This window comes from Phaethon aethereus (assembly GCF_964289735.1).
Source record: "Phaethon aethereus genome assembly, chromosome: Z".
In the NCBI taxonomy this organism is placed as follows: domain Eukaryota; kingdom Metazoa; phylum Chordata; class Aves; order Phaethontiformes; family Phaethontidae; genus Phaethon; species Phaethon aethereus.
This window is the reverse complement of record NC_138577.1, coordinates 28,543,767-28,570,507: the sequence shown is the minus strand read 5'-3', so window position 1 is coordinate 28,570,507 and position 26,741 is coordinate 28,543,767. Positions and strand designations below refer to the sequence as shown.

Genomic DNA, 26,741 nt, shown 5'->3' with positions numbered 1-26,741 from the left:
CTGGCAGGAATCCTTGGAGGGGATTCCAAGAGAGCTTGTGAAGGAAAAATAACACTTAAGAGCAGTCCTTCAGAAGCTGTTGGATGTGCTGGAACTGCTCAGTGTGATTAACAGCAGCTTTGGATGAGCAAACTAGTTTGCAGGAGGTTTAGCAGGTTGCCTCCTACCATGGAAGGAGCAGTGCTTCAGGTCTGCCTGTACTGTCAGTCATTCTTACACTGCTGCCCCTTCCATGGAAGCTTGGATCATACCCAAATACTCAGTGGTTTTGGGTAATGTTGCCTGTATAGGAGTAAACCTTTTGTCCCATTTCATTGCATTTTTATCAGAACTTCTAGTCTTGAAAACACCAACAAAACTCCCAACTTTACGTAGGTAAACTATCATTTTAAACCAAGTCATGACATTTTATTGCAGAAGCTTTGATCATATTTAGACTTTTTCCTGGGAAACTTAAGATGCATCTTCAAGTTTCTGTTAATTTTTAAGAATAACGAGCTGTATCTTATTTGTAACCATGTCCTCTAAATTAACAGAATTCTGTAGCAAGATGTTCTTGGAAGTATTATGGATGAAGAGGCAGAAGGAATGAGACAAATTCTTACCAAAAAAAGAACTGGTTTACATATCAGGGTGTAGCAGCTTCCCTTTTTTAGCAAGGAAATGCTCCTTGTCTGTTGCCACTAGAGAAATATCTGCCCTTAAGTGGTGTGGGTAAATGCACTGTGTCAGATGTAAAACTCTGTCAGAAGTTCAGCAGTTTTGAGAGCATTTCCACTTTATATTTAACCCTTTGGTTAACTTTTTTCTAAAATAAGGGGGAAAGTATGCATCTATTTCTCTAGTCAGGCCTGGGTAGAAGCCAGATGTTCAACATTATTAATGGAAGCTCTGAAACAAAAAATACAAAATAAAAACACTACCAAGGATCCATAATAAAGGGGGAAGCCTGTTAGTTTTACTGTTGAAGAAATAAAATGCACAAGTGATCCAGTGACAACTGTTTTGTAACGTCCATATATCCTTTTTAAAAGGACCAAAAGACTTATTGTGGATGTGATACGAACACAGCCAGGGGATACACTCTTAGAAATATTAGAAGCACCAGCCACTGCACAACAGGTAAGTGCTATACTGTGCCTAAATAGGGAAGAAAGTACATATTTTATTACAGCTTTCTCCATCACTTTATAACAATTAAATAATTGTTGCTGGTTTCTAGACTATTCAGATCTAAAGCCTTCAAAATGTGAGACTTGCAAATTTTGTTTTACTGTATAATTGGTAACAGCTTCAGAGAAGAAGAAAAATTAAGTTTTGCTGTCAGCTAGCACAGCTAGAATAATATTGTTTTCTTTACATTTTTGTAAACAGGGTCTTTTCTCTCCTATGTTATAATACAATCGAATAGCCTGAGGTGAATCCTTCTGCTAGATATTTTTTTTTCTCTCATAAACTTCAGTATTTTAATTCAAGTTCCCTGACACCTAATTTATTTGCTTAAGGAATACAAGCAAACAACTGCCTGAGAAACTGCTGCTGCCCTTGGTATGGGAATTGAGTGGGAAGAGCTCCCAGTTGAAGACTTCCCTGTAGATACTGACATACAAAGCTACATCTCAATAATGTGCACATTTTAGCTCGCCTCGATGTGTGCATATGGAGGGGACACCTGTGAGATCTGGACAGTCTTCCCATAACTAAGTGAAGTCATTGAGTCATCGGGCTGATTTTAGACATGTTTTGATTAATTGAAATACATATCTAGGTGTTGTGATTAGTTTACTTAAGGCATGTCAAAAGGCATAGTAAATGGAGCACATTCAGACCATGTGGTAAGACGATACAAATAAAGCCTGCACCATGATTCTTGATAATCTGCTTTGAGAATTCAATGTATTTAATTGTTACCATGAGTTGGAAAATAACCGTTCTGGATTTTTTTTTTAACCCAGGAATCTGAGCACTCAAAACTTGTAGAAAAACGTGCCATCTTAGATTCCAAAACTCCAGAGAAAATGAAGCACAGTCAGTCTATTTTTGAGGATGGGCAGCTACCAATAGAACAAAAGAAAAGGAAAATTCAGAGAAATCTCCGGACATTGGAACAAGCAGGACTAGTGTCTTCAGCAACTAAGTACCAAGAAATTATAAATGAGATTGCTAAGGTAAATGGAACATGCTTCTTGGTGTATTGATGGTTTTGAGGCATCTAGCCTAAATCCATTCCAGCTAGAGATGTATAATATACTTTTTTCAGAGAATGCTACACTAAATTGCTGAAGTATCCACATAAGAACCAAATCATTTTTGTTTGCCAACAAAATAAGTGAAAGAAAATACTCGCATGCATCACTACCTGAGCTGAATAAGGTACAACTGTAGACTTTGTTACCCAGAGCTGATACTGATGCTGTTTTAACTTCACCAGTACAATGTGTTTCAGTGTAGCTTTCTATATTTTAAAAGGCACCAGAATTACCCATCAGTGTTTCACTTAATAATTAATGTAATCTTGGTAAGGTTTAAAAACACTTTAAAAACCACAATATATTCTCTGATTGCTATTAACACTGATCTGCAGTGGTTGGGCAGGACACAACGAGAATAGTGGGCCAGTGCGGTGCCCATTCTGGGGTTGATAAAGCATCAGGCCTGTTGTACACAAATCAGCAAATCCTGTTCCAAATCCACACCCAATACTGGCTGTAAGAATTTGAGTGTATGGGATTATCTTTAATGACTCATGAGTAATATTGGATTATCTTTAATTACTCATGAGTGGATTACTCATAGCTCACATGAGTGAGTTTTTTTGAAGTTGCAAATATATTTGAATACATAAATGAGTAAATTACTCATGTCAGCTAAGTATGTCATGTTGCACCTACTCTGAAGTGCCATTTTAAAGCCCTGTTCAGTTCAGATGCCTGCATCTGCTTCTATTTGAGACAAAACCATTCTACATAGGTATTCAGTGCCCCATTCTTTTTATTTCTTATCTGTAAGCCTAGGTGCTTTGTTTTGAGATGTTAAGGCAATCTGAAGATTGGGATGAGCTTTAGGACTGGAACTTGCTTTTATTTTACCTTTGACTACCTCAACTCAACCACTACCTTCAACCCAAGCTCTAGTTTAGCAGTAGCTAGTTCTTACCTAGTAGAAGCCAAATTTCTCATTTCTTAGGCCTCTAACCAGAAACTAGCTATGAGAGAGCTTCCATTTATAGCATGAAGATGACCTCTTCCTTATGACTTCTGTGTCTGTCACAGGACATGTGGTCTGGAGACTGTAGCAGAGTTCAAGATACCACCGCTTGTAACCATAAGTAGCAATGTGATTGCTGTCTTCCATACAGTCATGTAAAATGTAGTACTCGCTACTGGTACCATTCTTGTGAGAACCAACATGACAGTTCATGCTTTCTCCCAGTAATTAAGTCAGGTTGTGCAATTACAGATCTGAATGGTAATAAGCTGATAATTTTTAAAATATCAAATTAGAAATCAATTACACTAACACATTTATTTAGGATATCCGGAATCAAAGAAGATACAGACATCATCGAAAAGCAGAATTGGTGAAACTCCAGCAGACTTTGAATGCACTTAACTCCAAGACAGCATTTTACGAAGAACAAATTAATTATTACAACACCTATATAAAAACTTGTTTAGACAACTTAACAAGAAAGTGAGTTGTGTCTTCTTGTCTTTTAATATTTCAGTGTGTTTTATTGGGAGGGAAAACAGGTGTTAATCTGTAGTTAAAAGTTTTAATTCCAATAGATTGACAATGCATGGATTATAAAAAGTCTATGGGAGTGGTCACTGTGACCTGAGTCAAAACCTGGAAAGTAAAGTCTTGCATTTATTTAAAGCTGCGTTACAGAAAGAGGCCTGAGATGTATATGTGTTTTCAGTCCGTAAGCATGGTTTGCAGTCATGCAGCTTTGGGAAGTAATTATTGATTTTCTTCCTTCATCAAAAGGATTGGGTTTTGTCTTTAGAATGGAAAAGGGGGAAATAAATGCCTAAAGAATTTTACTTTTCAGGTATGATGCAGTTACTCAAGAGCAAGGCCCCTTTCCAATGCCACTGAAGTGTCAAAATAACATTTTACTGACATGAACAGGAGCTTTCCCAGTGCATACCTCATTGATCCAAAAATGAACTCTAATGGCCAACCTTATTTAACACCTATGTCACTGTATGCTTACAAATGCTGTTTTAAAGTGATGATTGTGAACTCTTGGATCAGGGTTGCATTTCACAATAGAGTTTTAAAGTGCTAAAAAACTTTGATTCAAAATCATTGCTGAAATGTTTAGACAATGGACTGTATGCTAAAAATCCCTCTAAATATTTGTTTTGAATGTTAATTCTGTTCATTAACAGGAGTTCAAGAAGGCAAAGAGTGAAAGCTAAATATGGCTAGAAGAGTAGTTGAAGTATAGAAGACCCGGTAGATAAATCAAAATTTTCTTGCTCTCTTCCCAGAAATTCACGAAGGTCAATTAAACTAGATGGAAAAGAAGAGGTGAAGGGAAGCAAAAGACTGAAGCAGGCCTCATTAAAGTACACAGCTGCAAGACTCCATGAAAAAGGTGTAATCCTAGAAATTGAAGATCTTCAAACCAACCAGTAAGTCTGGTATAAAACAATTCAGAACAGTTTCTAACCAACAGCTTCTTAAGGGGCCTGTTTTTTTAAAAGAAATCTTTGCAATTTCCTTTGCCACACCTAAAATTACCTCAGACTTTCACATTCAGAAGAATGACAAAGCCTAATTGTCATAATTCATTTTTTCCCTTGTACCTTGCTATATGATTACTTCAGGAAAATATGTGAATAAGCCTATTTGGCATTAGCTTGGATGGAACCAGTACAGGTCCAACAGCATGCTCACTGCTAATGACTGATTAAGTAGTTGTAGCACTTATTTTTTCCATTCACTGACCAATCACTTTCATATAACTGAGTTAACGCCTGGTTTTCTGCACTTCCTTGCTATGGCAAGATGAATGGATGTGGTGGCTTAACACCCCTTTTGCATCTATCCATTTTGATGCCGCTGTTGTGAAAATTTTCCATCCTCTGCACCCTTCCATCCATCTTCTGCATGGAAAAAATTTCCAAGTTGCAATTTTTTTCCAGTTGAAGTGGGTTCTTCAGGCAGAGTAAGCTACATGAGGCAGACTGGAACTACAGGATGCACCTGCAAGGAGACACTCGGGCATGGCAGAACGAAAATCTGGCTGCCCTGTTCCTGTGCTGTGGACGCTTGGTCACCTTTGCTCCTTGAACTTCCCATAGCCCCCCCCTGCCTCCTCCTCCTCCCCTCCCCTTTTTTTTTTTTCATATAAAAGACTTGAAAGCTCTGTATTCCATACTACACGTACACCAGAAAGTCTCCAAGAAGACATTGCAGTAGGGATGGACTGGTTCATTTGGCACCATTTACGCTCCTTACGGTACAAGTTCTTTTGTGTTCTGCAGGCTTTTCCTCAAAAAATGTCCCTGTACTATATAAAACTGCACAGCATACATAATCAACTACCCTTCTTTTTGTTTGAGGTTTAAGAATGTGATGTTTGATATCACACCTGGAGAAGAAGTGGGTGACTTTGAAATCAAAGCAAAATTTTTGGGGGTTGAGATGGAAAAGGTGCAGCTCCATTTCCAGGTAGCGTTTGAATTTTGTTATTTTGCTATATAGTCACAGTTGCATTTCCTCTAAATATAAACTATTACAGATTTTTAAATGAGTGTTTATGAACTATTCAATCAGCACAGAGCAGCAGATCATGTGGTGAATAACCATATAACTTCTGTAGGATGTTGGGCATGGAGTTGGGTTAATGTTTATTTTAGGACAACTGCATGAAACCAAATTCCACACTAATTCAGTGGCAAGCAGCAAATGCCAAGATAAAATTAAAATACACAGAAAACAGTATTTCTTCTGGTTTGCTGTTACTGACAGTCTACAATTTGGGATCTAGAGGACATGTAATGTTTTCTACACCAACCCAACAGGTGCTTGTAATTGTTTAAATTGTGAAGGACCTGGAGTTTCAGATGGTTATCACATGATGAAAATTACTCCATCTTGCTGCTGTAAGGTATGGATTCAAACAGAGACTAATGATTTTATTTCTGATTTCAGGATTTGCTTCAGATGCAGTATGAAGGTGTGGCTGTCATGAAAATGTTCGATAAAGCTAAAGTGAATGTGAATTTGCTCATATTCTTGTTGAATAAGAAGTTCTATGGAAAATGAGTGTCTTTAGATATCATGGACTACATCCATCAGTGGGAAGTCTATTCAGTATTTTTTTGCTTTTAAACATTTGTTTGATGTCTGTCATTGAATGCTTTTTAACTTCAAAAAAAATCCTAAAACACCAAATGTTCAGAGGAATGTACACAGTGCCTTTTCAGCATTGCTAACAAAGCAGAAAAATAGGAAGTAGACTAAATTAAACAGTTCCAGATTTCATTGGTGTTGGTACTTTCAAATTGAAATATTGTTTAGGACACTCAGCTATTGTGGTTGTATGGATTTTAAGGTAGGCAGAAATCAAATTTAGCTGAATATATAAACCCTTCCTATTAAAACATTTTAAATGACTTCAGATATATAATATAGTTCTAATTAGACTTTAAGTATTTACCAAAAGAAATCCTAATTTGTTTCTAAGGGATAGTTTGGGCAAATATTTAGTTACATACTAAGCCTATTTTCTGGCAGTTGTCAATTGTGAAGCAAACTTATTGTGCAATTCAAAAATTTTTATAGGTAATTATAAAGTGACAATAACTTCTTACTGTACAAAAATATATTTTGTGATTCATTCCTACTAAAATGCACTACTGCCTCATGTAAAATGACATTTTCTACTTTCACAGCCTTTGGAGTGACATTGGGGAAATTTAAATACTGAACAGTTGTTGTTCAGTTTGAAGTATTTGAATACGTAAATTGTGCTTGTCTGTCTTTTTTTGTAAGAAAATAAATGCAATAAAATCAGTATTTAGATTTTTTTTTAATATTCTTTGGAGATTGTTCTATGTAAAATAAACATTACCTAATTAAACTGGCTTGGTTCCTAAATTTCATTTCAAAGAATCATTAAAGCAGCAATCCAGATGGCAGTGAAAACTTCTTTCAGTGCTTTTATAAAATTGAATCTAAGCTTGATTGTCCTCACAGTACACTTTAGGAAGGTTGCTCAGCAGTAAAGACCAGATGGCCTTTATGCCGTTGTATGTGATGACAATTTTGTTGATGAACTCAGATTATATCTACAGAGCAAAATTGTGTACAGTAAGTAATGTGATAGATACGTAAACCAAGAGAAAATAATTTCCTATTCACTTTCCTCATGACAAACATTTTAAAAGATGGACAGTGAAGCATTCTGGAATGCACTGTAAAAGCAAATATTAAACAAGTATTAAGTCTGAAGGTAATAAAGGAATAAAACAGTGTAAGGTGTTCTGAAGGTGTAAATTCAGTGCCAGACGATGAGTTTAGTTGGTATACTGACCTGTGGTATTATACAAGCTGAAAAAATTATTACACTTACTAGAGATATTCATTTATACATGGCATTAAATTTGAACACTTGACTACTTTAAAACAGCTAATATCCCTAATTAAAAGATGAACAGTTTCTATGAGCTTCCATTATTTTTCTAGCTAGTTATGTATAAGCCATTTTAACATGACATAAATGCTGCAATATTAGTACCCTGGTTCACTTGAAATAGCTGGATGGAAAGGTGAAAGCAGCACTTTAATTTTACTTCCAAAGGAGAAAAGTGAATTGTACTTGAACACAAACTCACAATCTTTTGTTTCCCTTTTTATTTGTAAGAGACTTAACTAATCCCCACATATTTTTGATAAATTCTGACTGAGCAGGTAAGTTTGCACAGATGGAATGTTGATCTGAAGACCAGACCTTTGAGGTAACGTGCCAAAAGCCTTGAGTTCTGCTGGTGTGACATACTAGAGTCCCACAGCCTCTGTTGGGATTAAGTCACTCCTGGATGTGCTGCTTTGTGTAATGCACTTGACACATCTAGTGACTGCTTAGTTCTAATGCGAACAGCACCTTCCTCAGTTATTTCCTGATGTACACAAGCTTGAGGAAGCTTACTTGGTTCCTAGGTAATGACATGTATGAAAGGCACAGTCTGTACTAGCACTCACCTTTTCCAACCATTTCTTGGGCTTCCTGCTCTTCTAGTGCACATCAAAGACTAATTTCCATTTAATTTCTTTAAACTCCTTTTGAAGCTTTTCTCCTAACCAGTTCAGCTTAGGGCCCTGCTAAACAGGACTGACTGCAATAGAAGATTGATGGTAGTACCAAGTACCATGCAAATGAGCAAAGTAATTCTGTGCCCATCCACTGCTGTCTTATGCTGCTGACAGCTACTAAATATAACAAAAAAGAAAGGCTTTTTGGAGGCTGCTGTAAGCTGCAATTTAGGGTCCTCAACATTAGATAGGTCTTGACAAAACCAGTTTCATTCATGAAATGGTCTTGTGGAAAGACTTGCCTTGCTGGTGCAAAACCTGAGGAAAAAGACAATACAGCTGAATAAAGCCTACGCGTCTGTTTTCACCACAGGAGAAAATGCATCTTTCCTTGAAGGACTTGACTATATCTCAGCTTCATCTTCCTTAGCTGGTGGTAGTGAAGAAAAAATTATAATGGCCAATAATATTAGTCTGTTAGCCCCACAGTTTGCACTTTTCTACCACATGTCTTTAAAGTTGACTAAGAATGCTTGGCAGCTGACAGTTTATTTTGGAACTTTGATGGGGCTCTGAAGCTCCAAAACTATCCACAGAACTGCAGAACATCATCTTTGGCCTAGCAGACAGAAACACTATCACAAGTGATACCTTTGTTCTGTTTCACTTTGTACTTACCTGCAAATCTTCCTTAGCTTTTTTTTTTTTAAAGAATACAGGAGCAACACAAAAAACTTCCCTCTGACAGCAAATCCAAAGAGTGACAGTCACATCTGATTTCAGTAGGTTCAAAACTAGATAGACAACCCTCTTCCTGGAGGACTGATTTTGCCTCTGAGATACACTTTTAACCTCATCCTCTCTGAGCCGTAACAACCCACCTTGGGCATGCGCCAGGGTAATCTGTGTATTAAACAGCAGAAAGATGGTCCTTTTCCCAAACCCTAATGATGTAGCAATCTTACTAGATAGCTGTAGGCTTTTTTGGTAGACATAGAGTGTTTGACAGGAATGAGTTTTTGTCCTGTAACATGCTGCTGTCAAAAAACAAAGCTCTGAAAAAGGTGCAAGAAGTAGAATTAAAAAGTGGTAACAGCTAAAAACTTTAGAAGTCATGAACTCTTCATCTCCATTACAATCAGTTTTTCTCAAAAGAAAGTAGCAATATGACTTGCATAACTACAGGATACAAAAATCAACTTAAATTTCGTTCCCATATGCAGACTGAAAATTCAACAAAGACTGGGTTTGGGGTTTTTTTTTAATTCACTCACTACAATTATAGTAATCTAATTTATAAAGATGCAAGGACATAGGCCTATGACTGTTCCTTATATCCACAACTGAAGTACTCCTTGCAGATACAATCTGTTTCTCTTCATATCTTTCACAAACTCTGTAGGCTGGTTTATCCCTCAAGCACTGGCCCACTGGTTAAGGCTTCTTGAAGCATAAGAAACACAAACACTGGACACGTATGCTTTTCCAAGGTCTGTTATAACATTTACAAATACACATCTATTTTAAGAAAGACTGATATTTATCTCACTTCTATTTTGGTTTTAGAAATTTTTAAGTGTTACTTTTGGGTATGTGTGTAGAGCTGAGACCAAGGGAATGCCGAACAATAGCTTCACTTTCTCTTCCCAAATAGGTGAAAAGAAATTATCTCTGATTAAGGCATTTTCTAAATAGACGAAGAAAAGTTCATGATTAAGTATAAGGTGTTTTTTGTGACCTTCCTAGTGTGTTCGGGATGATGGAGCTGTAGAGAGGCTGGCCAGCTGCAAAACTTGTATTTATTACTCACTCATGCTCTACACAACTTGAAGTCAGCCTTAACGGTGCTATAATATCTAGCAAGTGGTAGGCTGGGAGAAGAACATCAGAGCAAGCAAAGATTAGAACTTACTGGGAACTAGTACTTGTGATCAGGAGTATTTATTCTCCATGGTTTTTACACTCAAAGGCCTGTGCTTCTGCAGAAGTAAAGGCACTTCATACATTGAACAACTTCTAAATGGAGCTTACTCCCCTCTCTTTTTTGCGTCTGTATTGCTGTAAAGAGAAGGACACACCGTTGAGGATGGGACAGCACACCCTAGCAAACCAAAGGGTGTCCACTTGTAAAGCTTTTGACTGTGTTATAGCCCTAAGACATACAAAGCACTCAAACCACTAGTGGAGCAAGTATTTCCAAAGAACAGAGCCTCATTGATAGCTGCAAAAGTACAAAAATATTTTCCTCAATAGCTTTCATATAGGTTTCAGTTCAACCAGCTCTTGATTCATGAGCAGCTCTACAGGACAGAACAAGCTTTCCTGTCCACAGCACGTGCCGCCGGAGTTCAGGTGCGGCACCGCTTCCTCAGGGGTCCTACAAGAACAGAGGGCTGCAAAGCTGGGTCATGAGTCGCTTTCAGGTTGTCCTGTATTTGTGGAGCAGTCTGCTTACTGAACCCACGCAACACCAGCAAGCTCGTTGTCATTTACTTCATACAAAGCAGATCTACGTATTAAGGAGCTTTTCTGAATGAGCGTGATCTTTCAGGTACGTGTAGTGCAGATATATCAACCGGCCTTGTAACTGTGCTCCTGTGGGGCACCTGCAATTTCGACTGCGCAAACAAAATCTGGCAAATTTAGCTTAGAATAATTCCTTGAGAATAACCCTTTGTTCTGCGCCTTCTCGCCCTGCCCGAGCCCACGACCACTCCTCAGCCGGCTGCCAGCGCCCCGCGCCGCCGCAGGCTCCCCCCCTCTCCCGGTGCCGCCGAGGCCCGGATCTCCTCCCCGCCCCCGCGGCGGGCGGTGCGGGGCCGCCGCGCAGGCCCCCCCCCCTCCGCCGGGGCGGCGCGCCTCGGCTCGCAGTCGCGTCCCCCTGCGCTGGACGGACGGACGGCGGGAGGAAGGGAACGGAGGGAGCTCCCGGCCATGGGGCCGCGGGCGCTGCCCGCGCTGCTCTGCGCCCTGGCCGTCCTCGGCTGCGCGCCGCCCGCCGCGGCCCGCCGCGGTGAGTGCCGGGAGGGGCCGGGAGGGGCCGGGAGGGGCCCGGCCCGGGCGCTGCCGTCCCAGGTTGGGTCCCCCGGGAAGCGGTGGGCGGGCGGCGGCCCTTGCGCGAGCCCGGGGCCGCGCGCCTTGGCAGCGGGGAAATAAGCGAAAGAGGCGTCAGCGCCCCGCGTCGCTGGCCTGCGCGCTGCCAGGGGAGGGTCTCCCGCTGTGAAGTTCCCACCGGAGCTCCGGATCGCGTTTTCTTTGGCGCTGTGAAACGCTGCTCTAGGTTTGTTCTCATAGCAGCGGCGGGGGAACGGGCTAAAACATAAAGTTCGCCTGGGTAAAGCAAGGTCGGACAGGTAGCTTTTCGAGAACGGTGGTTTTGAATAAAGGGGACGTCATAGATCTGAAATACGTAGGTCCGAGAAAGACGCGATCCCACAGGCGGGATGGTGAAGAATGGTTTACAGTTGTGCCATGGCTACGGAGGCGGCCGGGCAGTAGCAAGTTACGATGGAGAGAAGTGACCAGGCCGGCGAGACGTGCTGATGGACTTCCTTAAGAAAAACGGCTTTCCCGTTCGTTACCCACTTCAGACGATAGAGTGCTGGCTGAATTGGTAGGTAGCGTGAAGTTCGGAAGAGCTGCCAGCACACATCAATTCAGAATAGGAACCCTAAGTTGATGACCTTCATGGTTACTCAGAAATAGCACTAATAGTAACATCAGTGCTGTAGCTGGTGAGACCACGGATCCGTCTAGCTCAGCGCTTGTCGTCTGGCAATGCAGGTGCTGAGGGAAGGAAAGCAAGAGAAGACATGCATGCATGTCACCTCCCAGTTTCTGGTAGAGGTACAACAGTACAAAGGGCAAGATTACGCATTTAGAGATTAGCAATGTTTTTTTTCTGTAAAATTCAGTTTAACATCTATTTCAGTGAGATAGTGATCATACTGCTGCTGTACAAGTAACTCAGCACCATCAGATGCCTGCTGGGAAGACTCAATTCAAGCTCTACACACAGAAGAGGGCTGATTTAGGAACAGCTAAGAGGAAATTTAAGAACATGGCATACTTTGACTACTAAAATGAAGACTGAAAGAGCTAGTGTTTGTAGTTATGCTGGGCGGGAACTATCAGAGAGGGCAAATAATTTTGACTAAACAACTTTTTGGCACAAGGACAAGTGGGAATGAAGAGATCATAATCATGTTCGTATTGAAAGTCTAAGGAAAATGCCCTTATAAAAAGGGAGGGGAGGGGTGTAAAACAATACAAACTATACATGTTCATGCTAGAAAAAAGATTGTACTGTTGGGTGCTGTTCTTTCAGTTTACGGAAGCATTCAAACTCGTTTTCCTACCTTTTTGCAATTACAGTCTTCATTAAAGAGCACCCTGAATTACACTATTTATTTGCTGCTTCCTTAGGAAATAATGATTGAAATAGTTACTGTATTACATCACTGGGAAAATAAAAATTCAAAACAAGTTTCTTCATGCGCAGTAGAACTAACAAAGCCTGGCCATCTGAACATTTCTTCTGCTCTCCTTGTGCTCGCTGCCATTGTAATACTATAATTTCCCCGCTGCCCCAGATAACCTTTCCTGTTTCTACCAGGATGTCCTTAATTCCCGTTGCCCATGCACTGCTGTATACCCAGGTCTGCTCTGCCCGTGCACCTGCGGCTTCTGTCCTGCTTCTCCCTTGGCCCTTCAGTGTCCGCAGCTACCACATTACCGACCTGTGCTGGCCCTGGGGGCAGCTAAGAAAGCAATAGCTCGGCAGTGGGGTGGCTGGCGGAGGTCTGAACCTGCATGGATTTTCCTGCGTTGGGACACCAATAGCTGGAGAGAGAGATGTTATCATCTTGCTTGGAGCCAGCACCTGTGGTGAAAAGGATTGAGAAAGGAGAGCAAAAAGGAGCAGACATCTGGTTGCAAGAAAATGATACTTTAGACAAATGTGTTCAAATTTTTACTATATCACTCATGTAATATAATAACGAATTCTGTATAAACAGAGGTGTGGGCTAAAGAAGATTCTTAAAAGACAATACGGTGTTTATTTTTACAAAAGCAAATAATTGTCATCGGTCCTACAAGGTTGTGTCTTACCTTGTTTATAAACATGTCTGGCATGCACTTGATATTCTGCCTGTGAGTACCTAGGGGCCACTGAGTAATTTAGATTCTAGGTGCTTAGCACTGATGGTTCTACAAAAGGGAGATACGAGAAACCAACTTTTTGTTGTTAAGCCAGCGGTACAGGTGCAGCTGTCATCAGTAATACCTAGAAATCGGTATTTTCTCCAGCAGCACACAGGGAACGTATTTAATTGGCTTGACTGGGAGCCTATTCTTTAGTTTTCCACCTCAGAAAGATATCCCTTGGGACACAGACATTGATAGTTTGTAACATCCTCTCCAGATTTATGGGTCTACAGAAATGCTTTGAAATTTTTCTTCTGGAGCTCAAGAGTCCTTTTTAAGACTGCTTGGAGCCGTTTTATTTGCTCTCTACGTCTCCTTTCACAGAACAGTATGTGCAGTAGCCCCTTAGATATGAAAAGTAGACGTAAAAGGAAATTATAAAATAGCTCTGTGTAAGAAAAAAAAAAGCAGTGTCTTCCAGTGTAAGTGGAATATGCATATGCTGATTGTGAAACCAATATGTAGTACTTGATGGAAGACAGCACAGTATAGATTGTTAAAATCTAATAATCCCAAGTTTACTGAGCTTTCTACATCATTTCTGTATGTCCTTGATGGAGCATCAGTGCAAAGACTGGAGGCAGTTAATGAAAACTTCAGAGAATTTTGAGTATCATACTGATTCTACATAATTTTTGCCTTTCAAAGTCCTCACTGGAAGCAAAGACAAGACTGGGTGTATACTGTTCAGTGTCTTGACTGCACACCACGAGGATAAAACCTCAGTGCTTTACCCTGCTTTTTCTTTGTTCTTGGTCCTGTTCTTTCATACCTATTTATATTTTACAAGTACTTTGATACAGACGTTAACGCTGTCATATCAGCAACGAGAATACTATTACTCATAAAAATAGTATTTACCAGTTTGACCTCTTCCAAAAGGATCGGATGACGGCCTAGCAAAAAGTATGACTGTTTGAACATTTATGATCATTATACAAGCTTTACCTCTGTTTGCCTAATGGATTACTTGTATTATTAAAAATTACTTAAGCTGTAGTGAAATATGTTTTAGACAAATCCTTTAGAAAGGAACATCTGACAGACTCTGCTATAGCTGTAGCTATGTAAGAGTAGTTTTAAAATCTTTTCTGGAGAGCTTCTGTGTTGGCTGTCTTGTACTATCCCAGCTTATATGTAATACCGGTTTCCCATGACTGACCTTCATGTTTATTGTCAAGGTTCATTAAGATCTTTTGAAATAGGATGACTCTTCCCTTCTGTGTATAAATCTCTGGGTCATGGGCTTTTTCAAATAAACACTGACACAAAAGGAATCCAGAACCTCAGGGCAGTAACTATCTTCCTTTCTGTTTCAGAAAGCATCAAGTGCACTATTGTTTTTTCTAATAATAAACCGATGCTGTGTCATACAAACATAAAAGCAGCTTTGCAAAGGAAAAGCGATATGTGGCTATCAATCTTTTAAATTCAAATTAAATTTAATTTCATCAAGAAGGTTTAAATTCTCACTCTCTATATAATCAAGTGGCAAAGAAATAGCAAGTTTGATGTCTTACTGCATTTTTCTATAGACCTGGCTTTTAAGTAGTACCTCATGTCATCTAAGTTGAAGGTGGGGAGATGGACTGAGGACAAAACACAGCACGGAGCATCAAGGTTGAGTTCAACTCTGAACCTAGAAAGTCTTTGCTTATACAGAGAACACATTTTTCACCAAGTTAAAAGTATTAATCCAGAGAATTTTAACTAAACTGAAATTATTTATGAAATGTTTAATAGGATTCTACTTCTAGAAAAGTTTGATAATGGAGTAATGCAGACTCTAAATCCTTTCACCTAAGAAAGTTGTAAATAAGTTAGCTCCAAGAATTCAGGATATAATTAAAATTATTAGCAATGTTCAAGTAACTGTAAGCAATAGCTAAGACAAAGGTCAGTAGTTGATGAAAGGTAACTGGCCCAATCATCATGTTTTTTCCTTTCGCATATTTTCATTGTGTTCTAAGTTAGGAGTCACTGACGAGAAATGGGTCAGGTTAGGACCAAGGGCTTCCACAGTAAGTGACTTTTAACCTCAGTCATTTAAGGGTCAGTGACTGGTTTGCTCCCTAGTCCTCAAAAAGTGAGGCATGGCAGCACTGCTAGCTCAGGTGAGACAGCGCAGGCAAAGCCCTTCAGAGTTCAGGGATACGGGGGTGGGAGAGGTGCTGCTGCTGTCATGCAGACATCATCTCGGCAATACAGTTCCTGACTCCAGGCACCGCTTTGCTTTCCCTATCATCAAGTCCATTTATATCTGTTCCCCAAAAACATGCCTTCTTCACATGAAACAAATGTCACCTCTTCATTTGGTTCTCCACACTGTTCTTCAGTGGTGGAGAAACCAAAAAAGACATGTATGCCTTCAGAGACTAGGATCATCATTGTCTTCTGTTTCAGAGATTTTCTGGTTTAGAAATGCCAGTGGAAGAAATAGGTATTCACGGCATTCAAGGTCTTGAATTCATAAAACTTGTACGTACTGGAGATACCAGAGGTACTGTTCAGGAGTTTTCCTCACTCTTACTGATGACTTTACCATGGAGACAAGCCTCTGGGCTTTATCATTCAAGTATTATTGCAATCCTCCCAAAAGAGAGGAGTACTGATGGTGTCAGTTGTGACCAATTCCTATTGCAATGATCATTAAGTACTGGAAATCACCTAAGTACTTTATGTCAGTCACAGACTGACGTTAGAGGTGTTAAATACAACTCGTGCTGCACCTGAACTGCTGAACTCGGAGCTGACTCCTTGAGCCATCCAACTGCTTGGCCTAAAGTCAGGTTCAAGATTAAGGAGCTATCATTTTGCCTTTTGCTAGTGTTCTCTTACAGACAGCAGAATAGACTCTTGTATATGTTGGTTTAGTGCCCTTCTGTGCAAACACTGAATCTCATATACTTCTGTGCATTTGCGTTTCAGTGAAAGTCCTAAATTGTTCTTGCTGCAGTGTATGCAACAAGCTCGTGGCTGAAATTCTCATGCAGCATCTTTTTTCTGGCCTGCAGAGGTTGCTGCGTCTAGTCACTTTGCATATGAAAACCATCATCTCAAACCCTTACCCTCTTTTGTCCCCTCTGCCCCCAGAATGCTGCTGAGACAAAGCACAGCAGCTTTAAAAAATACCCAGATTTCCCTACCGCTCCTCTGATCTCCCTCCACATTCAAGTCTGCATTTCACCAAAATTCAAGCTGGGCAGGGTCCTTCTCGCACAGCCTGTGCACAAAGGGAGGTAACTGCCTGCTCGGAGCTGCGGGCACTCCTCTTTCTGCCATCCGCCGCCTTCAGATGCTTTTGTTCTCATCTGCATTAAAAAATGGTTTGAATTACTGTAGAACAAATAATTGCTTCTAACAAGTAGCATCTTAGGTGAATCATGCATATGTACTTTCAGGTCACTGATTTAAGCTAGCACACCATTTTTATTTTGGTTATCTAGGATTCAACAAAGGATCAGTTGCACGGTTAAGTAGGTGAATGATTACTTAAGTAGTAGTAACTCTCACTTCTGTCTGCCCATAATATGTTTGAATTACCCTATGCCTAACGAGGTTAAGCTGAAGCTGAAAACAAGAGTCTTCCAAAGTAAGTCTGCTGTCTGCATGTCTGTAACACGTGCTGTCCTCGATGTTTCATCCTGTGGGGTAGGCTAAAGTGGGGAAGTGTTCCAGTGCAATCTGTGGCTACCTGTCTGACAACAAGCGAAACATTGATCCACATTGGCCTTGAAAACTGCATGCAGACTTCTGCCATCTGCCTTGGTGGGGGCTGTCAGGTTAAGAAAGGCGTCTCCAGAGCACACAGAAATATTTCAGTAACTTGATATTTTAATTGCACTTTTAACTTTTTGCTATTTTGGTGATGAGTACTTCTGATGGGAATTTTGCGTATGAATACGAGTATTTATCCCAGCACCTCATTTCTGAGAAACTGTATGAAGGGTCTGGCAAAGACATTTCAAGGGTGGCAAATTTACCATTGGATTTGTGTTAAAGTACCCCAAAGAGAACATAAATGAGATTGGCTCCATAAGATAGAGTCCCTACCAGAAAAAGCCTCCAAGCTAAGAGACAGGAGACAAAGGAGGACACACTACATAAACTTGTAACAGGAGCTAAAATAAAAAGGGCTGGACTAACATCTGTGGGCAGCCTGCATGTTGAATCAGGAATTAACCTTATTATTTTGTGTTGCAAATGCGATCTTAACTTTCCTTTTTGAAAGATATTTTCGCTTCCCCATAGCATGTAAATATTTGCTTATTAATCTTAATACCTTATTTTTCAGCCTCCCTATATAATGGCAGCATGCCACATGCCAGAAGTTTTGTACTCTCTTTTGCAAGTCACTGGGATGACCCTATACCTACTGAAGGTGACAGTGAAAATGACTTGGAAGTTGGATCGGGAGCCACCAATCTGACGGGACCATTCCTACGTGAACAACGGACAATGTCAGTGCAAACAGCAAGATACCTCACGAGCCCGTGGCTGACGCGTTTTGTTCCTTCAGTTTACACCTTAGTGCTCGTGCTCAGCCTCCCGCTGAACGTTACAGCGATACTCGTGTTTCTGAAAAAAATGAAAATTGAAAAGCCAGCTGTAGTATACATGCTGAATTTGGCCCTTGCAGATGTCCTGTTTGTGAGCGTGCTTCCTTTTAAGATTGCTTATCACTTTTCTGGAAATGACTGGGGTTTTGGACCTCAGATGTGCCGGTTCATCACTGCTGCCTTCTACTGTAACATGTACTGCTCAATAATGCTTATGACAAGCATAAGCTTTGATCGCTTCTTAGCAGTGGTGTATCCCATGCAGTCTCTCGGGTGGCGTACATTAAGACGTGCCTCGCTGATTTGTTTCATCATATGGCTTGTAGCAATAACTGGGGTTATACCTTTTCTCACCAGAGAGCAAACGATGGAAATACCCAAGTTAAATATAACTACTTGCCACGATGTGCTAAGAGAATCTGAACTTCACGGCTATTACCTCCACTTCTTCTCCATCTTCTCTTCTGTGTTTTTTGTAGTGCCGTTTATAATTTCTACTGTCTGTTATGTGTGTATCATTCGATGTCTTAGTTCTTCTACCATTGTTGCAAAACAAAATAAGAAGACGCGTGCCTTACTCTTGTGTGTGGCTGTTTTTTCTGTTTTTGTTATTTGCTTTGGGCCAACAAATGTCCTCCTATTAATTCATTATATCCATTTTTCTTACGATAACAGCTTAGAGTACCTCTACTTTGCCTATCTACTCTGTGTTTGTATCAGCAGCGTTAGCTGTTGCATTGACCCCTTTATTTACTACTATGCTTCTTCTCAGTATCAGAGGCAACTTTTCAGTCTCTTCAATTGTAGAAAGACTTTTGATCCTAACAGTAGTAACAGCAGTGGCCAGTCAATGTCTACCACTAGCAGAAGGGCTACGTGCTCTAGTAATGTGAATAACAGTGTCTACAGGAAATTACTAGCAATGCATTGAGATAACGTGTCTTACACATGCTTAATTTTTAGACAATTTCAAACAACAAAAAGACTGTAGTATATCCAATAAATGCAAAACCTTAAACCAAGTTGTTGTACAATACATAGCTCTATGGATTCATTAAAGTAATGCGCAATTCAAATTCGAACTCTGTATATGTATATGTATAGTATATGTAAATGTAGAGGGGAAAAATAGTTTCTTAGTAATAGTTGTTGAGTGTTTTTCAAATAAACTTTTTTCAGTCAAATCCTTTGCATTGTTAGTTCAGTTTATTGCAGGGGTTTTATGAAATCTCATTTTAGGGTTTTGAACTGTATCAGGTTGATTAAATTTTTACTTATGGAGCCACTCCATTGATCCATTACTTTCTGAAGAAAGTGAAAATATTTTTCCAGGCTTTTTTTTTTTCCCCTATTTGTCATTATTTCTAGAATTACCTGTAAACTTGCTTAATTTCCGTAGCATTATTTTGCATTTGGACACTAAAACTGTTTATTTTACATTTTAATGTATTCCACTTTAAAACAGTCTGTATGGTTTTAGGAATGTTAGCAACTGAAAATCAGCTATTGATTGGTGCAGTGTGTCAGGGAAGATAATCCTCAGCAGCTAGAACTAGCTTTTTTTTGTGTGTCTTCAGTAGGAATACGGCATTTCTCACAATTAATTTCACAAAAAATTGTGGCATTTTATTTCACAACAAATCAGTGTTGAATGGCTCTCCAGAAAATATACTGAAAAAGCCATATGCATCATCTTGTTCAGCCGTTTGCAAAGGTGTGCTTTCATGCACATGATTAATCATCATGCACGTGTTTAGGACTTGGAAGTATCCTTTATCCCTGCCAAGTCTGGATGTATTTTATATTTTACATTGTGTCCACGTCTACTAAAATTGCTGTGGTGTAAAGCCCAAGAGCTAACGTCATTGTGTGTAGAGTTCTTTCACTACAAGAGATGCTGAAGCCAAATAACAGGAATTCAGTTTTAGGAACAAGTGTGTAGGTAGTAGGACTGTACACGAAAATGGAAATCAACTGAAGTAGGAATTTGGTTAAGGTAGGATTTGCCATAGGAATCTGCCAAGAAGTACAGTAATGGATAAAAGCTGTCTGCAGTCCAACACAAGTAATAAGAAACCTAATCTTTCTGCATACATTCTGACAGTGATAAACACCTTTCTAACCATGATCTCGTGTCAATTTGTGTCTGTTCTTTAATGGACTTAAGCATAATTAAGCATTGCGTTACCTAGATTTTTGTTCTCAAGTATTTGCCACTTTCTAAGTACATGAGCACTAAAACTATATGTATATGTAGTCTGTAAGGCTAAAATCCCACAAATGTTTATGAAACGTATTCAGTTACATTCTCACTTTGTTTAATAGGAGTGGTTTTGATTTTCATCAAAATCCAAATGCATTTCAAAACTATGAACATTCACTTCTTTCTGTCAGAAAAAATTACTGTAGTTACAGTATAGGAGACTGCTTTTTAGATCTATTACACAGCTGGGATGTGTTTCAATGTCATGGAATTTTGTTTCATGATAGTTGTTTATGTTTAGGTAGCCAAAAGAGACCATCTAGTCTGCTTTGAAAGGGCAGTATCACATGCTAGGAAGGAGGGAAATGTGAGTGGAAAACAGCTCCACAATCATAGCGATTATTTACTAAGTTTCGCTCTTTGGTTGGGTGGTTTCACTTGCAACCTCTACGTGCTCAAGAACATTTGCAAATAAGCAACTTCTTTCTACCTGGTAGGGTGAAAAAATGAGAGGGGTGAACACAACTGTTCATTTTCATGGCCATGAGCATCAACAAAGTTCATGGGTAAGAATGAGTATAAAGGGGTTTATGCATGTTTGTAAACCAGTATCCCAGCTTTGCCACGCACACTGCTGAAGTTGGGTTTGCTGATAATTCTGGCTTACACGCAAATGAGAAAAAAAAAAAACAGGAAAGGCACAGAATCTTAAATAAAAAGGACTCACAAACATAAGTAGACTTCTTGACTTCTTAGCAACTACCTAAAGTTCTGAAGTTGCCTTTGGAAAGTATTTTTATGTTGCTTTAAGCATGTTTGAAACACAACACTTGACAGGCTTGAGGAATGGGCTCATGTGAACCTCGTGAGGTTCAACAAGGCCAAGTGCAGGGTCCTGCACCTGGGTCGGGGCAACCCCCAGTATCAGTACGGGCTGGGAGATGAAGGGATTGAGAGCAGCCCTGCTGAGAAGGACTTGGGGGTGCTGGTGAGTGAAAAGCTGGACATGAGCCAGCAATGTGCGCCCGCAGCCCAGAAGGCCAACCGTATCCTGGGCTGCATCCAAAGCAGCGTGGCCAGCAGGTCGAGGGAGGGGATTCTGCCCCTCTACTCCTCTGGTGAGACCCCACCTGGAGTCCTGCAGCCAGCTCTGGAGCCCTCAGCACAGGAAAGATACAGACCTGTTGGAGCGGGTCCAGAGGAGGGCCACCAAAATGATCAGAGGGCTGGAACACCTCTCCTGTGAGGACAGGCTGAGAGAGTTGGGGTTGTTCAGCCTGGGGAAGAGAAGGCTCCAGGGAGACCTTACTGCAGCCTTCCAGTACTTAATGGAGGATTATAAGAAAGATCAGGAGAGACTTTTTAATTGCGGTAGGACAAGGGTCAGTGGTTTTAAACTACAAGACAGTAGATTCAGAGTGGATATAAGGAAGAAAATTTTCACAATGAGAGTGGTGAAACACTGTCCCAGGTTGCCCAGAGAGGTTGTGGATGCCCCGTGCCTGGAAATGTTGTTCAAGGTGAGGTTGGACAGGGCTCTGAGCAACCTGATCTAGTTGAAGATGTCCCTGCTCATTGCAGGGGGCTTAGACTGTAAAGGTCCTTTTCAACCCAGACCAGTCAGTGGTATATGCATAGGCATCCTGCTCATATTGGTGCTCTGCAAATGCTTCTAGCAAGCCTCTTGCTAGCCTGCAAATGCATATATCTGCTACATATGGAGGGTTGATTAACAAGTCAGTTGCCACACAGCATAATACTTGCTAAAATCTTTCCATAGCAAATGAAGCATTAAGAGCGATTCCTTCTTTTAGGCTCCCACAGCTAGTGTCCCACCTCTGCCTTTGGTTTGTAATTTGTTGAGGCTTCAGCCTGATCGTATTGCAAAAATAAGCAAACTGCTATGTGACTGGAGGAGTCTCGTACCAAGGCAGCTCAACTCTTTCTGAATTTGGCATTTTTGTGCAACAAGTTAGTTGGAACATGCTACAGTTCTCAGTGTTTTGATGGTGTATTTGATGGCAAGAAGAAGGGCAGGATCTGCTCAATCAGCAGCGCTTTATGGACCCAACCTCAAGCACAAACAGCATCTGCAAAACAGGTTGTAACTGCTGAGCATGGCCGTGCAGCAAAGCACAATGTGGTAACCTTTTGAGGAAGCTGAACCAGAAAAGTACTGCAATTTAGACTGACATGCTTAAGCTAACAGGAAAAGCTAACCATCTCTTCATGTTTGATGCACCCTTGCACTGCTAGCTGGGAAAGAAAATGAACGGCTTGTTTCAGGGGGAAGGGGAAGGAGTGAAAATCTGACCAAAAGAAATGAAAACCAGTGATGTTACGCTGCGGTTTCACCCGTACCTTCTCCCCATTCTTTCTTTTTTCTCAGGATGTTGGGGTTAAGCTGCATCATTTTCTGTATGCACTAAACATGCATAAGAAAGCTGGCTAACGTTCCAGATATGCTTGCTTCGCGTTGTGCCAATCTTGGCAGGGCAAGAGTTGTAACCAGCATGGTTTCTCCTGGCAAAACACCTCATAACGGCTGTCATTGTTATCACTTATTTCACAAGGGAAGGTTTGCTTAATTTAGCATGGCAAGGATTTTGCAGGGGTTGGTGCGTTTGCGCCAGAAGCATTTTATCGGTTGATGCCGAGCATGCCTCAGCCTTACAACCTGCTGCCTGCAGCCTGACTGCAGACGACGCACGGTCTGCTGGCTGTCAGCTCCCGCTCCCTATTCAGATGAATCCTACCCAGAAATGCGAGCCTGGCTGCAAACGTGTTCACAACGCTTTGCATCAGGCAAACTGGATCAGGCCTCTGGATCTCTCCCTGCTTGAGACCAGAAGATCCAGAAGTGGAAAGAGAGTATGAGCCGGCTAACAGATCACCAGCTATGGCTTCACACCTGAGTTCCCCAAGAGCCGGGGGAGGAAAGAGAAGGGCCTGGTGAGCCGGCTGCAATATTTAAGTAAATCCCTGGCTAAGATCTTTTTTTGTTATCATTTTCATCTTTTTTGACTTGATCACAGTTTGATCCTGCAAGATGCTGAGCAAATTTAAAAATTAATGAGACCTCTCACATATTTAAAATCAATGACTCACGCAAGTGCTTTTTCACGGCGTTTTTCAGTTTGCAAGTGCTATAGAAATGGTTTAATGATAACTAATACAGCTGGAAAAACTGAATAAATAGCATGCTATAATCCAAGTCAACACTAGAGAGCATTAAAATAACTAGGTATGGCTGTTGTAATTTGGCTTGTTGGGGAGGAGACCATTAGGAACCGGATCTGAACATCTGCTGAACTGTGAAATACTGATTAGCTCTCTAAACAAACGTGGATTTGGAAAGGTGAAAAAGTATTGGAATTGTGTTGGAAAAGCGGGTGACTTTATTTTAAACAGAATCTGTGAAAAGGTTCAGCAAAGTTTTGGGGAATAATTTTTCTTAGCTTTGTGCTAACAGCCTTATAATAGTGGTGCCTGTAGAACGACAAATAAGCCGCTGTCCCCAAAGCCAAGTAGTAAGCCTGGGAAAGTCGCTGACCTTGCCTTTGTTTGATCGGTTTTGTGTTAGGAGTTTGGGGTCTTTGAGGTTTTTCGTGCCACACTAGAGGCAGCAGTCCTTGGGGAGTTCTCAACGTATGTTTTTTTGATCCTTGTGGATGGGGCAGAGTGTGCCCGGCAGTGGCGAAGGGGGTGCCACAGGAGCGGGCACAGGGCTCTCCTAGCTCATCCTCCCGCGGGGCTCGGAGCCAGCTGGCACTGGCTTGCCGTGTTTCTCCCTTCGACTCAGCTAGAGATGGCAGGCAGGACACTGCTGCGTCCCTCAGAAGACTGAACACAGAAAAGGAGAATAACTGAATACACTTTCGGAGCCAGATTATCGAAGTATTTTATCACTATTGTCTCCTTGTAGTGTTCTTCTTTCTTTCAGATACATGTTTAAATAATTCAAATTTTTGGCTTAATAAACAGGGAAGAGCAATCACCATCAGCAATACAGGAAGCAGGTTAGGATCCTAAGACCAAACCTTTCAAATCTCTGTTTCATCCAGACACCGAAGTCCATCCACTTGGTGTATAGTCCGGCAGGTGTGGAGCCTCCCTTGGGCCCTGTGTAGCTGCTAGAAGGGGATGCGGTGGCCCAGGAGCCAGCGGTCCCGCTGACCGGAAATTACGCTGCCAAGCTCGTGCTGCGGGAGTCTGCTTCCTTTCCCGCGGAACGACACTCAACTGGAAACAGGCGTCCAGCTTCGGAGAGTGCGTTTTGTCGCTGCCACCTCCTACTACAATGTCCTGTTTACGGAAACCTCCCTAAACACCGAGTGTTTCTTGCCCAAGACAACATCCCACGCAGTCCTCCTCACCATTTACACAGCAAGGTGCCTTGGGAATCTACTTTCAAATCACACGGGTTTCACTGTCAGCTAGTTAGTCTTTACTCATTACAACTTAACACACTGATTTAAATGTTTCTTTTCTGATATGGTCACTCCTGTGATTCTCCTCTTCTCTTTTCTCTTTTACAACAGACCACTTTTACTGCCTATTCCAATCTTTCATTGCTTATCAATATTGTTGCAAAGCCAAATAGAAGAAGATGTGTTCTTGCCTGCAGCAAACTTGTGGATCTGTAAAGTAATACCACTCACATCTGACATGTTTTCTAGGTATCATAAAATGCAAGAAATTTCTTAAGTTCAAAAGTCAGGTCAGCTAGCATAACCGGAATAATTACATAGCATGCGTGCAGATAAAGCTTTACAGCTGCCTAAAGCACGTAGTACCGAGAACTCAGTCCCAGATGGGGAAGAACAGAGAGAGGGAGGGAGTCCCAAACTTGTACATTGTTTTATCTGCCTGTTCACGTGCTAATAAATCTCCCGGTTTTAAAATAATTCCAAGAACATTTTTCTTGCATGCTTTTCCTATAGGTCACGTAGGGAATAAACCTGTGTATTAATGCCACTTGTAGAAATTCTTTCAATTTATTTTCACACTGATTTTTTTTGTCTCCACTTTTGCTGATTCTAAGAAGTACATGCAATTCTACCCAGCAAAGAATATAATACATCTAGTCAGTTATCACAGCTTTAATGTCCAATGAAATGAAAAATATGCTGAAGATCTCTCCTTCCTATCACTCAAACACAAGCTAGGGGTGACCAAGAGAACAGTAATCCTACCACTGAAAATTATATTTACAGCTCTCAAATTCAGCTTAGATCTCTTACTTTGCTTTAACATTTTTTTCTTATTTTTATTTGCATATTATCTTTACTAAAACTTTTTGAAAGGAGAGACTTATTGCACTTCGCTCACGATGAAACGTATTTGTACATTTGCTGTGAACTATATGGACATTTTTCATTAAACGGTTAAACTAAAATATTTCTAAGTTTTTTTTCTCTCTGCATAAGAGATACTGAGTTTTATTACTGAAAATTCTTTCAAATTTACATTTAAAACATTAAGACTGTTTAAGAGACAGGCTTGTCTAAAGGTATATTATCTTTCGTTAGCACAACTGGTTGATACATTGTGGTGGGAAAAAAAGAAAGACAATGTTTTGGGTACTTTAAACCATTCCGGGTAGCTTTCCAAGTTTGTATTTTCTTATCTTGGTTTCTAAATTAAGATCAGTAGTGCAGCAGACTCTGTACAACTACTGACTTGTTCTGTCAAAGCAGTGAAAATATTTCCTAACTTGAAAATCAGTCATCAAGAGCTATTGCTATTTTGAGCAAAATATTTTATCTTTGCTTCATCACAGTATCTCCTGTTTGTACTCTGATGAAACAAAATGTGTTTTTTTCTTCTTTCCTCACCCCCTCCTTCCGGACTAGCATGTAAAAACCAAACTGAGCAAAGAGCAACATCACGGAGAAGCCACTTCTCCATTCAGTGCTATTTTTTGACACTGGGGGTAAACCAAAGTCTGTAGAAACATTGCCCAGAGATAAGGGTTACAGTTCTCTTACCAGTATATGGGAAACTCTACAAAGATATTAACAGTGTCTTCTTTTAAACTTTTGCATGCTTAGCAAGGTGCTCGAGGGAGAGAGGTACCTATAGTGGCTGGTAGTGACACTGGAATCTAAACGGGATTTCAGATATTCTTTAACTGTCATGATTTTCAAATCCATTAAAGAAAGGCCAATCTATTCTTGCAAATCTAGTGAAAAAAAGATGTGTGTACCCAGCCCAGAATCACCTCCCCGAGCTCAGGCTGGGGTGGCAGCGGGTGCCTCTGCTGCTGTGGCTTGGCTGTCCCAGCCCTCCCGGCCCTTCAGCCACCCACCTGCCCAACACTCATAAGCACAGGTGCACACCCAAGCTGAGGAGGAGGAGGAGGGGCAGGCAGGATGAAGGCAGCCTCCCACCTTCCTCCATCCCCACGGCTGAAGCTCTCTGCTACAGCCTGGGCTCTCGCACGCAGCAGCGTACCAACTCCGGGGTGCGTAGCAAGCAAGCCTGTGCCTCACGGTTTT

General features: G+C 40.8%; 2 protein-coding genes across 4 annotated transcripts in view; both read left to right on the top strand.

The window, feature by feature from the left end:
• The window catches only part of IQGAP2 (IQ motif containing GTPase activating protein 2), a gene marked incomplete at its 3' end in the record, with an annotated part of 126,268 nt that extends 119,986 nt beyond the window's left edge, over nucleotides 1–6,282 (top strand). For all 3 annotated transcript variants that reach the window (XM_082012791.1, XM_082012790.1, XM_082012789.1), the window contains 6 exons: nucleotides 1,035–1,122; nucleotides 1,956–2,168; nucleotides 3,533–3,693; nucleotides 4,500–4,643; nucleotides 5,577–5,685; nucleotides 6,169–6,282. In XM_082012791.1, the coding sequence (XP_081868917.1) occupies nucleotides 1,035–1,122; nucleotides 1,956–2,168; nucleotides 3,533–3,693; nucleotides 4,500–4,643; nucleotides 5,577–5,685; nucleotides 6,169–6,282 (829 nt within the window). The remainder of the gene's footprint in view (nucleotides 1–1,034; nucleotides 1,123–1,955; nucleotides 2,169–3,532; nucleotides 3,694–4,499; nucleotides 4,644–5,576; nucleotides 5,686–6,168) is intronic.
• A 4,923-nt stretch (nucleotides 6,283–11,205) lies between these two features.
• F2R (coagulation factor II thrombin receptor) lies at nucleotides 11,206–18,969 on the top strand (the record flags this gene model as incomplete). Its single annotated transcript, XM_082013043.1, has 2 exons — nucleotides 11,206–11,284; nucleotides 17,774–18,969. 2 exons carry the CDS (start codon nucleotides 11,206–11,208, stop codon nucleotides 18,967–18,969), a joined length of 1,275 nt encoding a protein of 424 aa, XP_081869169.1.
• Between the last annotated feature and the right edge of the window lie 7,772 nt (nucleotides 18,970–26,741).